Source organism: Sander vitreus, unplaced genomic scaffold (assembly GCF_031162955.1).
Source record: "Sander vitreus isolate 19-12246 unplaced genomic scaffold, sanVit1 ctg271_0, whole genome shotgun sequence".
Taxonomy (NCBI): Eukaryota; Metazoa; Chordata; class Actinopteri; order Perciformes; family Percidae; genus Sander; species Sander vitreus.
The window spans coordinates 82,501-99,825 of NW_027595435.1; the positions used below are offsets into that span (position 1 = coordinate 82,501).

Genomic DNA, 17,325 nt, shown 5'->3' on the forward strand with positions numbered 1-17,325 from the left:
AGAGAGAGAGAGAGAGAGAGACACACAGAGAGAGACACAGAGAGAGCACAGAAGAGACACAGAGAGAGAGAGACACACAGAGAGAGAGAGGCATACAGAGAGAGAGAGAGGCTACACGAGAGAGAGAGAGAGACACAGAGAGACACAGACAGAGAGAGAGACTCACGTACCCCCTGCAGTCCTCCAGAGTACCCCTAGGGGGACGCCTACCCCCATTTGAGAAACACTAGTTTACGCAACTGTGCACTGATTGAGACTTCATATCGCTCTGTCATGGTGTGTGTCTCCCCATGAGTCGTCCTAACGCCCCCCCCCCTTTCTGTCCTCTTCAGGCCCACGACAGTCCCGTGCGGGCGATGACCTGGTCTCACAACGACATGTGGATGCTGACGGCGGACCACGGAGGCTACGTGAAGTACTGGCAGTCCAACATGAACAACGTCAAGATGTTCCAGGCTCACAAGGAGGCCATTAGAGAAGCCAGGTTTATACCCAATAATCTACCATTTTCTGTAGTCTTACTGTCAGCGGTTTACCGGCAGCGCCACGCTGCGGCCTCGCGGCGCTGCCCCCTCGCCTCTCGCCACATGTTGTTGTTGTTGTTGTTGTTGTGGTTGATTCATGACAGATGTACGTGTGTGCTGTTGCAACACTGCAGTGATCTGTTGTTGTTCCTGATGTGGCTGCTGAGCTGTCTGTCTCTCTGTTCTGTTGAATAAAGTCATCAACCGTTGATTTCTAACTGGTTTTGGGGGCCGGCCCGATGGTTATTATGGGCGGGGGTGGGTTTTTTTTGGGAGAGGAGGAAAGCAAAAAAAACAACCCAAAAGGATAATAAAGTGTTAGCAGGAATCAATAAAGTTATTTTTTTTTTTAAATAAAGTGATTAATAAAGAGGAGCTCACACTGCTGGTCTGAACCTCATCCAACAGGCAGCTGTTTACAGAGACAGATTACAAAAACAGACTTTTAGTCCAGAAACACTACATCTCCCATGATGCCGAGGGTGGGAATGAGGTCACATCTGAGTTGACACGGTTCCAGTTTAAACAAGTCGGATTAAGTGTTATTTTACAGCCAGGTTAGCCATTGTTAGCAGTTGATAACAATGCATTTACTTATGTATTTTTTGGGCATTTTTAGGCCTTTGACAGGACAGCTGAAGACATGAAAGAGGAGGAGGGGGGGTGACATGCAGCAAAGGGCCGCAGGTCGGCGTCGAACCCACGGCCCGCTGCGTCGGGGAGTAACCTATATATAGGGGCGCACGCTCTACCAACTGAGCTCACCGGGCGCCTGAGAACAATGCATTTAGACTGTTTTGTGCATACAAACAGAGTAACATATCAGACAGAAGTGGGACAGGACTGTGTGTACCAGTGATTTAGTGAGACCCAAATAAGACAGAAGTGCTATTAAACTGAAGCTCACTGCTGTAAATGCACAGAGCAGCCATGCTTTGCCAGTTTTATGGCTTTCCGAGTCAGAAATCTGCGTTCAGGGGGGCGTTTCTTTTGAGATTTCCTGCAAAATGACTGGGAAGCACCGTTAGAGCCTCCCTGCCCGATCAACGTCCACACCTCCAGATTGTGACGCAGACTCGAAACCCAGACTACCAGACTGTTTAGTTTGCCAGAAAGTATCTTTAGGATGTCGGTATTAATTGATGTATTACCATTAATTCTGTGCAACATGTAGTGTTCAGGAGTAACAGTTTAGTTCATGTTATAATGTGGACGTTAAGGGATACAAGTGGATGTTTTCTTTGGATCAAATCAGAATTTCTGTAGAGACGTCAGGTGGGAGAGATGAGGAAGACTGTAGAGACGTCAGGTGGGAGAGATGAGGAAGACTGTAGAGATGATGAGGAAGACTGTAGAGATGTCAGGTGGGAGAGATGAGAAGACTGTAGAGACGTCAGGTGGGAGAGATGAGGAAGACTGTAGAGACGTCAGGTGGGAGAGATGAGGAAGACTGTAGAGACGTCAGGTGGGAGAGATGAGGAAGACTGTAGAGATGTCAGGTGGGAGAGATGAGGAAGACTGTAGAGATGTCAGGTGGGAGAGATGAGAGACTGAGGTGAGGAAGACTGTAGAGACGTCAGGTGGGAGAGATGATGAAGACTAGAGACGTCAGGTGGGAGAGATGATGAAGACTGTAGAGACGTCAGGTGGGAGAGATGATGAAGACTAGAGACGTCAGGTGGGAGAGATGAGGAAGACTAGAGACATCAGGTGGGAGAGATGAGGAAGACTAGAGATGTCAGGTGGGAGATGAGAAGACTAGAGAGTAGGTGAGAGATGAGGAAGACTGTAGAGACGTCAGGTGGGAGAGATGAGGAAGACTGTAGAGACGTCAGGTGGGAGAGATGAGGAAGACTGTAGAGATGTCAGGTGGGAGAGATGAGGAAGACTGTAGAGACGTCAGGTGGGAGAGATGAGGAAGACTGTAGAGACGTCAGGTGGGAGAGATGATGAAGACTGTAGAGACGTCAGGTGGGAGAGATGATGAAGACTGTAGAGACGTCAGGTGGGAGAGATGATGAAGACTGTAGAGACGTCAGGTGGGAGAGATGAGGAAGACTGTAGAGACGTCAGGTGGGAGAGATGAGGAAGACTAGAGATGTCAGGTGGGAGAGATGATGAAGACTGTAGAGACGTCAGGTGGGAGAGATGATGAAGACTGTAGAGACGTCAGGTGGGAGAGATGAGGAAGACTGTAGAGACGTCAGGTGGGAGAGATGATGAAGACTGTAGAGACGTCAGGTGGGAGAGATGAGGAAGACTGTAGAGATGTCAGGTGGGAGAGATGAGGAAGACTGTAGAGATGTCAGGTGGGAGAGATGAGGAAGACTGTAGAGACGTCAGGTGGGAGAGATGAGGAAGACTGTAGAGACGTCAGGTGGGAGAGATGAGGAAGACTGTAGAGACGTCAGGTGGGAGAGATGATGCCTTCCAACAGCCAGACTACCAGACTGTTATATCAGAATAGAGATATGTAGGCTGACCCCTTCTAGCCCTTCGCAGTGTTTCCTTTAGGATGTGTTTTAGCAGTGGGGGCGCACACACACACACACACACACACACAGACACACAGAGACACACACACACACACACACACACACACACACAGAGACACACACACACACACACAATAAGGCATGTTTTCTGTATTTGTTGAGTTACTATATAGGCTAAGCATTCTGCAGCAAATCACAGTAACCCAGTATTAATTACAGTATCTTAATGCAGTATAACTACTACAGCATGTAAATAATGCACCTCAAATACAAACGGGGGCGATCGCTGTTATATCCAATCAACAGCCACGTGCAATTTAGCTCGCAGGTGAAGAACACAAACAACGAAAATCCTGATACAGGACCTACAGACCGATACAGACTGATACAGGACCTACAGACCGATACAGGACCTACAGAACGATACAGGACCTACAGACCGATACAGACTGATACAGGACCTATAGACCGATACAGGATCTATAGACTGATACAGACTGATACAGGACCTATAGACTGATACAGGACCTATAGACCGATACAGGACCTGTAGACTGATACAGGACCTATAGACAGATACAGGACTGATACAGGACCTACAGACCTATTCAGGACCTGTAGACTGATACAGGACCTGTAGACTGATACAGGAGCTATAGACCAATACAGACCGATACAGACTGATACAGGACCTGTAGACCAATACAGGACCTGTAGACTGATACAGGACCTGTAGACCGATACAGGACCGATGTAGACTGATACAGGACCTATAGACCGATACAGACTGATACAGGACCGATACAGACTGATACAGGACCTGTAGACCGATATAGACTGATACAGGACCTATAGACTGATAGAGGAGCTATAGACCAATACAGACCGATACAGGACCTGTAGACTGATACAGGACCTGTAGACCGATACAGGACCTATAGACCGATTTACAGGACCTATAGACCGATACAGGACCTATAGACCGATACAGACCGATACAGGACCTACAGACCGATACAGACTGATACAGGACCTATAGACCAATACAGGACTGATACAGGACCTGTAGACTGATACAGGACCTGTAGACCGATACAGACTGATACAGGACCTGTAGACTGATACAGGACCTATAGACCGATGTAGACTGATACAGGACCTATAGACTGATACAGGAGCTATAGACCAACACAGACTGATACAGGACCTATAGACCGATACAGGACCTATAGACCAATACAGACCGATACAGGACCTATAGACCGATACAGGACCTATAGACTGATACAGGACCAATACAGACTGATACAGGACCTATAGACCAATACAGACTGATACAGGACCTATAGACCAATACAGACCGATACAGGACCCATAGACTGATACAGGACCTATACTTATAGACTGATACTGGACCTATAGACTGATACAGGACCTATAGCCCGATACAGACTGATACATGATCTATAGACTGATACAGGACCTATAGACTGATACAGGACCTATAGACTGATACAGGACCTATAGACCGATACAGGACCTATAGACTGATACAGGACCAGGCTTAAATGAACTGACAACATAAGTTATACGACTTACAGTTCTCAAGGACGTACACACACCATCTCAGCTGGCTTATCATCTGGACAGCGTCTCTCTCCATTCTCCCTTTTTCTGCCGAGTGACCGTGCTATTCTCCAACATGCTCTCTGACAATGCGGCCCTATTTCTGATACCGTGGGGGGGCCGCCACGGTCAAATCAACATAGAGGAAACACTGCTTCGTCTTACCCCTAGCCCTTGTCCCTCGAAACCGAGTGGTAAGGGCTAGGGGTGAAAACATACCCCTATGAAATGAGACGCCACTTAGTTAGGGTTATGTCACCATACTGTATTGATCAAACTTCCAAGATGCTGTCTGCAAGTGTGTGTATGTCGATTGCGTGGGTTTTGACAACAGTGTCATATGCACGTATATATTTCATAGTTCTTTAATGTTCACTTTGGTGGTGGTGCAGATGTTCCTATCTGTGTGTCTTATCTACTTAGGTCTGTTTGCAATAACTATTTGTATACACACTGCATGGTGTGTTGTATATCTGTTTCAGTTATCACTGTTTTGAATGTCATTGATGTTCAGAAATATTTTTTGTTAACAAAAATCTCTTTATTGCCCAATAAAGTAAACATAACAGGCAAAAACATTATATAAAAATATATATTACAGAACCATTATCAACCATAACGTACATGTCACACACATATAAAGAAGGCACTCAAATGTATATAAAAAACAAAGAAAGACCCACAAGACCACAAAAACACAAAAAACTACAGCTATTCTGAAATACCAGACCCCAGTCTGATGCCTGTTGGCCAGTAACCTTTCCCTCCAGACCAGTCTGATGCCTGTTGGCCAGTAACCTTTCCCTCCAGACCAGTCTGATGCCTGTTGGCCAGTAACCTTTCCCTCCAGACCGGTCTGATGCCTGTTGACCAGTAACCTTTCCCTCCAGACCAGTCTGATGCCTGTTGACCAGTAACCATTCCCTCCAGACCAGTCTGATGCCTGTTGGCCAGGAACCTTTCCCTCCAGACCAGTCTGATGCTGTTGGCCAGTAACCTTTCCCTCCAGACCAGTCTGATGCCTGTTGGCCAGTAACCTTTCCCTCCAGACCACTCTGATGCCTGTTGGCCAGTAACCTTTCCCTCCAGACCAGTCTGATGCCTGTTGGCCAGTAACCTTTCCCTCCAGACCAGTCTGATGCCTGTTGGCCAGTAACCTTTCCCTCCAGACCAGTCTGATGCCTGTTGGCCAGTAACCTTTCCCTCCAGACCAGTCTGATGCCTGTTGGTCGTCTGATACCTGTTGGCCAGGACCTTTCCCTCCAGACCAGTCTGATGACTGTTGGCCAGGAACCTTTCCCTCTAGTCCATTCTGATGCCTGTTGGCCAGTAACCTTTCCCTCCAGACTAGTCTAATGCCTGTTGGTCGTCTGATGCTTGTTGGTCATCTCATACCTGTTGGCCAGGAACCTTTCCCTCCAGACCAGTCTGATGCCTGTTGGCCAGGAACCTTTCCCTCCAGACCAGTCTGATGACTGTTGGCCAGTAACCTTTCACTCCAGACCAGTCTGATGCCTGTTGGCCAGTAACCTTTCCCTCCAGACCAGTCTGATGCCTGTTGGCCAGTAACCTTTCCCTCCAGACCAGTCTGATGCCTGTTGGCCAGTAACCTTTCCCTCCAGACCAGTCTGATGCCTGTTGGCCAGTAACCTTTCCCTCCAGACCAGTCTGATGCCTGTTGGCCAGTAACCTTTCCCTCCAGACCAGTCTGATGCCTGTTGGCCAGTAACCTTTCCTCCAGACCAGTCTGATGCCTGTTGGCCAGTAACCTTTCCCTCCAGACCAGTCTGATGCCTGTTGGCCAGTAACCTTTCCCTCCAGACCAGTCTGATGCCTGTTGGCCAGTAACCTTTCCCTCCAGACCAGTCTGATGCCTGTTGGCCAGTAACCTTTCCCTCCAGACCAGTCTGATGCTGTTGGCCAGTAACCTTTCCCTCCAGACCAGTCTGATGCCTGTTGGCCAGTAACCTTTCCCTCCAGACCAGTCTGATGCTGTTGGCCAGTAACCTTTCCCTCCAGACCAGTCTGATGCCTGTTGGCCAGTAACCTTTCCCTCCAGACCAGTCTGATGCCTGTTGACCAGTAACCTTTCCCTCCAGACCAGTCTGATGCCTGTTGGCCAGTAACCTTTCCCTCCAGACCAGTCTGATGCCTGTTGGCCAGTAACCTTTCCCCTCATACCCCATTGCTTTCATTAGTGTCCTGTATCATAACCAACGACAATGTACAGGTGCATGAACAGGAATGAATTACACATGATTACTGCTCGTTTTCAGACCAAAAGTGGATCAGCTGCTGGGTTTCCTCAGGCGTCCCTGTGTGATACAGGACGGTATATGTTCCTCAGGCGTCCCTGTGTGATACAGGACGGTAAATGTAAAGTGCGTATCGATGTCTCCAAAGCAAGTAGTGTTAAGCACTGATATCAAACGAAATCTGCTTAGTTAACACTGTAGACATGCATGGAGTCCATTCAAGGCAGGGAAATGCGGGACTGTTGTGCAAATCAGCAATATAACGTTAGCATAGCAAGCTATAAAAACGTTTCAATTAAGAACATGGTTGCAAATATATATGTACAGGACTGTGTTGAGCACAAAACAAGACTTTCGTAATTTTTAAATCAATTCTTTAAGCCGAAAATACTTCTCTCTGGTCGACCTGGCAGCCATTGTTCCTTGTTGCGCAGTGTATTCTGGGTACCCCTTGCTTTCAAGTAAGCTCGCGTCCTTACTTGGTTTTAAGGGGTATCTGGCCCTTCCTCTTAGCCCTACCCCTCGATCAAAATGAGTATTGGGACAGCCCTTACTCTCACGTCAACGCACAAAACTAAGGGGAAGAGGGAAGACAGAGAAATGAGACGCAGCCCTAGTCTGTCAAACGCAGGATGCCAAAAACTAGGGCTGGGTCTCGCCACAGATTTCTCCATTCTGATTCACAGTCTGGTATCGTTTGGATAAGAGATGTTTTCGTTGAAACACCAGTTTATCTTGGATATGAAAGAGATTCTAATGCTCCACAGAGATGGGGACTCGAGTCGCACTTAAGTCGCACAAACGGCTGACTTCAGACCCGCCTCGGACTCCGAGACTCGTCAACAACCCGTTTTCAATCATGCAGTTATTGCTTTTAAATCTAAATATATTCATTCATTCTATTTTCTCTTATTAGCTGCATGTCCCCTGCCCTTGGCAGTAATGTGCATCGTAACGCGTGCACTACGCCTCATGTGCGTTCACTCACGTATCATAAAATGCAGTGAGGATGGCGACACCAAGTCCTCCTGGAGTTGGGCCTTTTGTCATTAGTTTAGCTTTCAATAACTTGAGGCAGTAAGAGAACAGCTACATGCTAGGTGTGTGGCACCAAGATAAATGATGCAGATAGGTCAGTCACTGGATAATGTGAAAGACGTTACATTTAGCCTATATCGTCACAGGTAACAAGCTAACCATCGCAAAGTGTTGTGCTAACGCTGGGAACAGGCACATCGTAGCTTATAGTTGTATCCTGAAAAGATGGCCAGAGACTTGAGACTTGACTTGGACTTCCAAAAAATGACTTGTGAACATCTCTGATGCTGCAAGGTTACCTCTAGGCTGCTCCATTATTAAAATATGATTGTTTACATTGAGAATTAACCCCAAAGCAGTCAACGCAATAAACATATACAGACTCAGAACAGAAGAAAATGTATTGTACTGGGTATACTGTACCATATAGGTTTGTTTTTTTTCCTGGCTCAGAATGGGCCTTTGTGGGGGGGGGGGGGCGTATCAAAGTGTGGGGTCTGGGTGTCCTCCCCCAGGTTTATTTTGAGGGTCAAAGACTTCATTTTCTGCATTCTGATACACTTTTATGCATCAATTAATGGTGGGAATACCTTATTTACCCTATGAGAACGGGAACAAATGACATTCAAAATGTATATGATTTGGCTCTATATGCAGACTGATGTCATGAAGTGGCGTATGTATGACACGCCAATCCGTACGCCATTATTGGCGTGTTATCAAGACGCATACTCGCTTTTTAGCGTGTTTATCAACGCCGTTTGGCCTCCATTGACTTACATTACCTTGCGTGTGAATTGACGCCGTAGGGAGTAGTATGAAAGGGCGAAAATCTGTACGGAGGTTGGTCGGGGGGGGAGGACGGGTCAAACACAGGACTTTCACCCAGGAGACCGGGGATCGGGTCCCGCGTGTGACGTTACCTAATCCCAACCGTAGCCTCGCGATAACCCGCCACGTGGCGTGTATGTTTACGTCTGCTGTATACAGCGTAGACATACACACAGCTCAAAATGTGTACAGATAACACGCCACTTGGCTTTAGAAAGTTGGCGTGTATGTTTACGTGAAGTCCTGAAGCCATGTTCTTCTGCAGTGTTAGTTTAGTTTGCTGTCACGTTACTCGACCTCGTAGTTGTGAATACAAATATCTGAATGAAAGTTATGTCACACAACTATGTTGTTGCGTGCCATTGGGCATTTATAAGGGGGTATATGGAAATCCTGGAGATTTCTTAGTGGGTATACTGCGTATACCTGCGTATCACGTAGACTACACCGCTGATTGAGCCTCCTTCCCAGCAGGCTAGATGGACGAATGGATGCCCTAAGTTGTCCAGTGTCACATGATACCGAGATAGATCTCTATCTTTAGAACGGAGCCTCTTAAAGAGAGTAATGTCGGCCGAGACTGTCTGTTAAGGCGCTGACACACAACCCCATAATCGGCCATCTGGCAAGGTCAGTGACTCGAGTCAGTTCAGTGTGCGACGATACAGATTAGCGCCGCCTGCTGTTATGGAGACGTATTGCGTCTCGCGCACGCGCAGATCGTACGCTCATGTTGGCGTCTCTTCAGTGTGTCCTGAGGCACTTTTTTGACCTCGGGGAGACTGATCAGTCTGACTGGCTTTCTGTGGACGGTCGGCCGTCTGGTTGGCGTGTCGGAGCCTTTAGGGTTAAAAAGATCACTCTCAGGGTATCATTTGTTTTTCTTAAACCCAGCCAGGCTGAGAATACCAGGATGTCCGACTGCAGCGGTTCCTGTTAACTAAAAGACTAAAGAAATAACATGGATGGCTCCCTACAACGCTCTTCACATGTTTTATTCAATTTCATAGCATTCGGTTTCTTTATTTATTTATAAAAGAACGTTGAAAAAAGTGACAAAAATATCGGGAGAAGCTTCAAAAAACGTGGGGAAAAAACTCAGAAAAACATCAAACGGCGCAGAAAAAAATGTTGGGAAAAAGTGACAAAAATATCGGCGGAAAAGCAACCAAAGTGTCGAAAAAGACGTCCAAAACCTGACCCAGTAAAACCAGAAGTTGCACGGTCGACAGGAGGACAACACAAGACCCTCCTGTTGTCCTCCCAGGTCAAAAACCCTTTTTTAGACATTGTTTTTGCACTTTTTCCCACTACCGTTAGTACCAGTACCGCTAGAACCACATTTTTGGGGAATTCATGGTCCATAAACCTCACTTATATGATATTAAATCTAACTTTTGTGTTAGGAAACAGCAGAAACTATGAATGATTTGGACTAATAGTTAAGATCAGAGCAATGAAGGAAATGGATAATCCCAGACATGTCAAAGTTTAACACCCCAATTCAATGAAAGTGGAGATCTGATCCTTAATTTCACAGTTTGGGTGAAAGAAACCCAAATTTCTGATATGGAAGAAATCCAGATTAGCTCCGTCTGCTGTTATGGAGACGTGTTACGTCTCGTGCAGGCGTAGAACGTACGCTGAAGTCGGCGTCTCTTCGGTGTGTCCGGAGGCACTTTTTGGACCTCGGGGAGACTGATCAGTCCGACTGGCTTTACTGCTGACGGTCGGCGGTCTGGTCGGCGTGTCGGAGCCTTCACACATGAGCGTTTATAGTTGTCCGTCGAGGAGATGAAGGTAGAGTCTCTGTTTACGTCTTCAGCTGCAGCTGTCAAGTTTGTGTTATGCAAGATATCGACGGCGCCAAAACAACAGAGGGTCACATTAAGTCTAGTTCTGGGATGCATGAGAAACTGTTGCAGGGCCCTTCAACCCCCCCGCCCTCTCCTGTTTCCTCCAAACATCCAAAAGGAAACTGTCCTGAAACAAGAGGGACCACAATCCTGTTCACAATCTGCAGCATTAATGAGCAAGAGGGTCAAAGGTCAAGGGGTGATATTAAAGAGGGGGGTGTGTCTCTCTGTCTGTGTGTGTGTGTGTGTGTGTCTGTCTGTCTCTCTCTCTCTCTCTTGGTCTGTGTGTGTCTGTCTGTCTCTCTCTCTCTTGGTCTGTGTCTGTCTCTCTGTGTGTCTGTCTGTCTCTCTGTCTGTCTGTCTCTCTCTTGGTCTGTGTCTGTCTCTCTCTCTCTTGGTCTGTGTCTCTCTCTGTCTGTCTGTCTGTCTGTCTCTCTCTCTTGGTCTGTGTGTGTGTGTGTGTGTGTGTGTGTGTGTGTGTGTGTGCGTGCATTCTTTTATTTTTGTTTTACGTTCCCTTATCAAACAGCTGTGTAAACTCCCTGAAAGACATCTTGGTTATTAGAGACTGTCTTCCCCTGACCTCTGACCTCTGAATGACCTCCAGTTTGTCTGGTCTGACTACGTCACGGTGTTTCTGGAAACTCCACGCCAGTCGCCAAACTATCAACCAAACCAGAGTGGTGATTGTTGGAACAGTGGAAAGATGAACCAAGACGGCTTTTGGTAGTTTTATTTAGTCTCTGTCCTCTTTGAATGAAGTGTGTTTTACGATGATAAAAGTCCTGATTATTTACATGGAGTCTGGTGGAGATATGCTGGCTCTATACACGCTAAAAGTCCTGATTATTTACATGGAGTCTGGTGGAGATATGCTGGCTCTATACACGCTAAAAGTCCTGATTATTTACATGGAGTCTGGTGGAGATATGCTGGCTCTATACACGCTAAAAGTCCTGATTATTTACATGGAGTCTGGTGGAGATATGCTGGCTCTATACACGCTAAAAGTCCTGATTATTTACATGGAGTCTGGTGGAGATATGCTGGCTCTATACACGCTAAAAGTCCTGATTATTTACATGGAGTCTGGTGGAAATATGCTGGCTCTATACACGCTAAAAGTCCTGATTATTTACATGGAGTCTGGTGGAGATATGCTGGCTCTATACACGCTAAAAGTCCTGATTATTTACATGGAGTCTGGTGGGTTTGGTGATGGTGATTTCGGGGCTGTTTCATGTTAAACTAAAAGGATCTTCCTCTTTAACTAAAAGGTCTATCTCTGTAGGGATCCTTTCATAATGTTGTCAGACACTTAGAATAATAATCTGAGTCTGTCAGCAGCAACAACAGAACTTTTAGTGGACGCTGACTGCTCGGCCTTATTTTACTGATTGCTTGCTGACAGGTACAGCGGCTGCAAAACAATCCTTCACATTAAAAGCTTCCCATTGGCGCATCGGTTGAAAGCTTTTATTTTGAAGGGTAGAGGAAATGTTAGTCCCAGAGTTAGTGCAGCTTTATTTACCTGACTGTTGAGTATTCCAGCGCCAGATTTAGTACGTCTGAATGCATCTGGGCACATTCTGCAGAATGAAGAAGTATTCAGGTCCTTTACTGCAGTACAAGTACTAATACCACACTGTTAAAATACTCACAGTAGAAGTAGAAAGTGGCATGAAAAGACTCAAGTGAAGTATAAGTACCTCAACATTTAGATTGAAGTACAGTACTGGAGTAAATGTACTTAGTTACATTCCAGCGCTGATTCTGATCCCTCCTTTGCACAGCATATATGAGCAGGAGGGAGAAGGTGTGATATTAGTGTGTGTGTGTGTGTGTGTGTGTGTGTATATATATATATATATATATATATATGCATGTGTGTATATGTCTGTGTGTGTGTGTGTGTGTATATGTCTCTGTGTGTGTGTGTGTACATGTCTCTGTGTGTGTGTATATATATGTCTGTGTGTGTATATGTGTGTGTGTGTGTGTGTGTGTGTGTGTATGTCTGTGTGTATGTCTCTGTGTGTGTGTGTCTCTGTGTGTGTGTGTGTGTGTCTCTGTGTGTATATGTGTGTATGTGTGTATATGTCTGTGTGTGTGTGTGTGTGTATATGTCTCTGTGTGTATATGTCTGTGTGTGTGTGTGTGTGTATATGTCTCTGTGTGTATATGTCTCTGTGTGTTTGTGTGTGTGTATATGTCTCTGTGTGTATATGTCTCTGTGTGTGTATATGTCTCTGTGTGTGTGTATGTACATGTCTCGTGTGTGTATATGTCTCGTGTGTGTGTATATATGTCTGTGTGTGTATATGTGTGTGTGTGTGTATATATGTCTGTGTGTGTATGTGTGTGTGTGTGTGTGTGTGTGTGTATGTCTCTGTGTGTGTGTGTCTGTGTGTGTGTGTATATATGTCTGTGTGTGTGTGTGTGTCTGTGTGTGTGTGTGTATGTATGTGTGTTTGTGTGTGTGTATATGTCTCTCTGTGTGTGTGTATATGTCTCTGTGTGTGTATATGTCTGTGTGTGTATATATGTCTGTGTGTATATGTCTCTGTGTGTGTATGTGTGTGTGTATGTCTCTGTGTGTGTGTGTATATGTCTGTGTGTGTGTGTGTGTATATATGTCTATGTGTATATGTCTGTGTGTGTGTGTATATGTCTGTGTGTGTGTATATGTCTGTGTGTGTGTATATGTCTGTGTTTGTGTGTGTGTATATGTCTCTGTGTGTGTGTATATGTCTCTGTGTGTGTATATGTCTGTGTGTGTGTATATGTCTGTGTGTATATGTCTCTGTGTGTGTATGTGTGTGTATATGTCTGTGTGTGTGTATATGTCTCTGTGTGTGTATATGTGTGTGTGTGTGTGTATATGCCTGTGTGTGTGTGTATATGTCTGTGTGTGTGTATATGTCTGTGTGTGTGTATATGTCTGTGTGTGTGTATATGTCTCTGTGTGTGTATATATGTGTGTGTGTGTATATGTCTGTGTTTGTGTGTGTGTATATGTCTCTGTGTGTGTGTATATGTCTCTGTGTGTTTGTGTGTGTGTATATATGTCTGTGTGTATATGTCTGTGTGTGTGTGTATATGTCTCTGTGTGTGTATATATGTCTGTGTGTGTGTATATGTCTGTGTGTGTGTGTGTGTGTACATATATGCGTGTGTGTGCGCGTGCATATCGTCGTCATAGGACAGAAACCTTTTATCTCCATGATTCATCATTGAGATTATTTCCGTCTCACGAGGCTTCTACAAACCTGTCAACAGTGTCGAGGTGACGGCTCAGTAACCATCTTTTTTAATGTCCTGAAAGGTTTTAGCGACGGTAGGCGTAATAATGACGACGGACTCAGAATAACCCAGAATGTTACACAGATATTAAGCAAATTAAAATAAAAACCATCTCCTCCCCGAGCAGATCACTGCTGATCCTGAAATAAATGTAAATCTGCAGCTTCTGCTCTGATATAATAACATCATGTTAAATATAATGTGTTTACTTTCAGGATTGTTGATTTTTTGAGAGAGAGAGATACATAGATAGAGAGGGAGAGATGATAGAGGGAGAAATAGATAGACAGACAGAGAGAGAGATGGATGGATAGATACATAGAGAGAGAGAGAGAGAGAGATGGATGGATAGATACAGAGAGAGAGAGATGGATGGATAGATACAGAGAGAGGGAGAGAGAGAGAGATGGATGGATAGATACAGAGAGAGAGAGAGAGAGAGATGGATGGATAGATACAGAGAGAGAGAGATGGATGGATAGATACAGAGAGAGAGAGATGGATGGATAGATAGAGAGAGAGAGATGGATGGATAGATACAGAGAGAGAGAGATGGATGGATAGATACAGAGAGAGAGAGATGGATGGATAGATACATAGAGAGAGAGAGAGAGGGAGAGATGATAGAGGGAGAAATAGAGAGAGATGGATAGATACAGAGAGAGAGAGAGAGAGAGATATGGATGGATAGACACAGAGAGAGTGATCGAGGGAGAAATAGACAGAGAGATGGATGGATGGATAGATACATAGAGAGAGATGGATGGATGGATAGATACAGAGAAAGAGAGAGGGAGATGGATGGATAGATACATAGAGAGAGAGATATGGATGGATAGACACAGAGAGAGAGAGAGAGGGAGAGAGAGATGGATGGATAGAGAGAGAGAGAGAGAGATATGGATGGATAGACACAGAGAGAGAGGGAGATGTATGTATGGATACATATAGAGAGAGAGAGAGATGATGGATAGATACATAGAGAGAGAGAGAGAGATATGGATGGATAGACACAGAGAGAGAGAGGGATGGATACAGAGAGAGTGAGAGAGAGGGAGAGATGGATGGATGGAGAGAGAGAGAGAGGGATGGATGGATGGATGGAGAGAGATTAGGTGTCATGACAGTGATCATCCAGCAGGGGGAGCCAGTTAGACTCTGACTCTCTAACAGACCGTCAGTAGTTTGTGGTCAACAGCTAAAGTTACTGTCAGTCATTGATTAGTTGATGGACAGAAAAACAATCATGAACTACAGGAGTCGCTGTCTGGCCTGATGTTTCACAGACCAGACTACTGATCCATTCATCAGCAGAGTAATGGATCAGAAAAGGGGGGTGTGTGTCTCTGTGACTGTGTATGTCTGTCTGTCTGCGTGTGTGTCTCTGTCTGTCTGCTTTTGGTAGTTTTATTTAGTTTCTGTCCACTTTGAATGAAGTGTGTTTTACGATGATAAAAGTACTGATTATTTACATGGAGTCTGGTGGGTAAAGTACTGATTATTTACATGGAGTCTGGTGGGTAAAGTACTGATTATTTACATGGAGTCTGGTGGGTAAAGTACTGATTGTTTACATGGAGTCTGGTGGGTAAAGTACTGATTGTTTACATGGAGTCTGGTAGGGTAAAGTACTGATTGTTTACATGGAGTCTGGTGGGTAAAGTACTGATTGTTTACATGGAGTCTGGTGGGTAAAGTACTGATTGTTTACATGGAGTCTGGTGGGTAAAGTACTGATTGTTTACATGGAGTCTGGTGGGTAAAGTACTGATTGTTTACATGGAGTCTGGTAGGGTAAAGTACTGATTGTTTACATGGAGTCTGGTGGGTAAAGTACTGATTGTTTACATGGAGTCTGGTGGGTAAAGTACTGATTGTTTACATGGAGTCTGGTGGGTAAAGTACTGATTGTTTACATGGAGTCTGGTGGGTAAAGTACTGATTGTTTACATGGAGTCTGGTGGGTAAAGTACTGATTGTTTACATGGAGTCTGGTGGGTAAAGTACTGATTGTTTACATGGAGTCTGGTGGGTAAAGTACTGATTGTTTACATGGAGTCTGGTGGGTAAAGTACTGATTGTTTACATGGAGTCTGGTGGGTAAAGTACTGATTGTTTACATGGAGTCTGGTGGGTAAAGTACTGATTGTTTACATGGAGTCTGGTGGTAAAGTACTGATTGTTTACATGGAGTCTGGTGGTAAAGTACTGATTGTTTACATGGAGTCTGGTGGGTAAAGTACTGATTGTTTACATGGAGTCTGGTGGGTAAAGTACTGATTGTTTACATGGAGTCTGGTGGGGGTTCCTTTTTAATTAGAACAATAAAGAGAGAAAACACCAAATATTAGGAGTATTAGTATACTTTTTTGGTTCATAACCCCCCCCCCCCGGTCCAGATGTTTTTGTCACCATGGTGACGCTCTGCTCGTGTTCTCCAGTTTTTCTCCGACAGATAATAAATTTGCCACCTGCTCAGATGACGGCACGGTTCGGATCTGGGACTTCCTGCGCTGCCACGAGGAGAGGATCCTCCGAGGTACACGCCCACCTCCACTCACCTGAACTCACCTGGTCTCACCTGAACTCACCTGAACTCACCTGAGCTCACCTGGGCTCAGACTAGAGCTAGAAAAACGAGAGCTGGAAAACTAGAGCTGCAGTTTCAGTCAGTAACTGAAGACGTAACTCAGTTATTATTATTATAATAATAATAATAATATGTATGTCCTATATTACAGAACACACGACACTTTATAAAACATGTTTTTTAAAAAGTGATAAAAAGTATCCGACTTGATTTAAAGAGCATGTTTATTATAATGAAGGCCAGCCGCTGCTCTGATCAGTTACTCTCTCGCCGTCCAGCTCCTGATTAATGAAGATGACGTCTGATTAGAAGCCAAAACAAGCTCATCAGTAACACAACGGAGTCCTTGATTAGTATTTACATCCAGACACACATCTGTTGGATGGAGAGAGACCATTTGAAAAACATTTTAATGGGCTGTGTGTGTGTGTGTGTGTCTCTCTGTGATGTGTGTGTGGTTCTGTGTGTGTGTGTGTGTGTGGTTCTGTGTGTGTGTGTCTCTCTGTGATGTGTGTGTGGTTCTGTGTGTGTGTGTGTGTGTGTGTGTGTAGGTCACGGTGCAGATGTGAAGTGTGTGGACTGGCATCCCACTAAAGGTCTGGTGGTCTCCGGCAGTAAGGACAGCCAGCAGCCAATCAAATTTTGGGACCCAAAGACGGGACAGAGTCTGGCGACACTGTGAGTCCCCAACACTTCATTTATTCAGACACACACACAGACACACACAGACACATACAGACACAGACAGACACAGACAGACACACACAAACAGACAGACACACACAGACACACACACAGACACACACA

The 17,325-nt window shown here is 45.2% G+C and overlaps 1 protein-coding gene across 3 annotated transcripts in view; it reads left to right on the forward strand.

The window, feature by feature from the left end:
• wdr33 (WD repeat domain 33) overlaps positions 1–17,325 on the forward strand; it is a 49,234-nt gene that overhangs the window by 12,452 nt on the left and 19,457 nt on the right. For all 3 annotated transcript variants that reach the window (XM_078244627.1, XM_078244626.1, XM_078244628.1), the window contains 3 exons: positions 333–484; positions 16,370–16,467; positions 17,070–17,196. In XM_078244627.1, the coding sequence (XP_078100753.1) occupies positions 333–484; positions 16,370–16,467; positions 17,070–17,196 (377 nt within the window). The remainder of the gene's footprint in view (positions 1–332; positions 485–16,369; positions 16,468–17,069; positions 17,197–17,325) is intronic.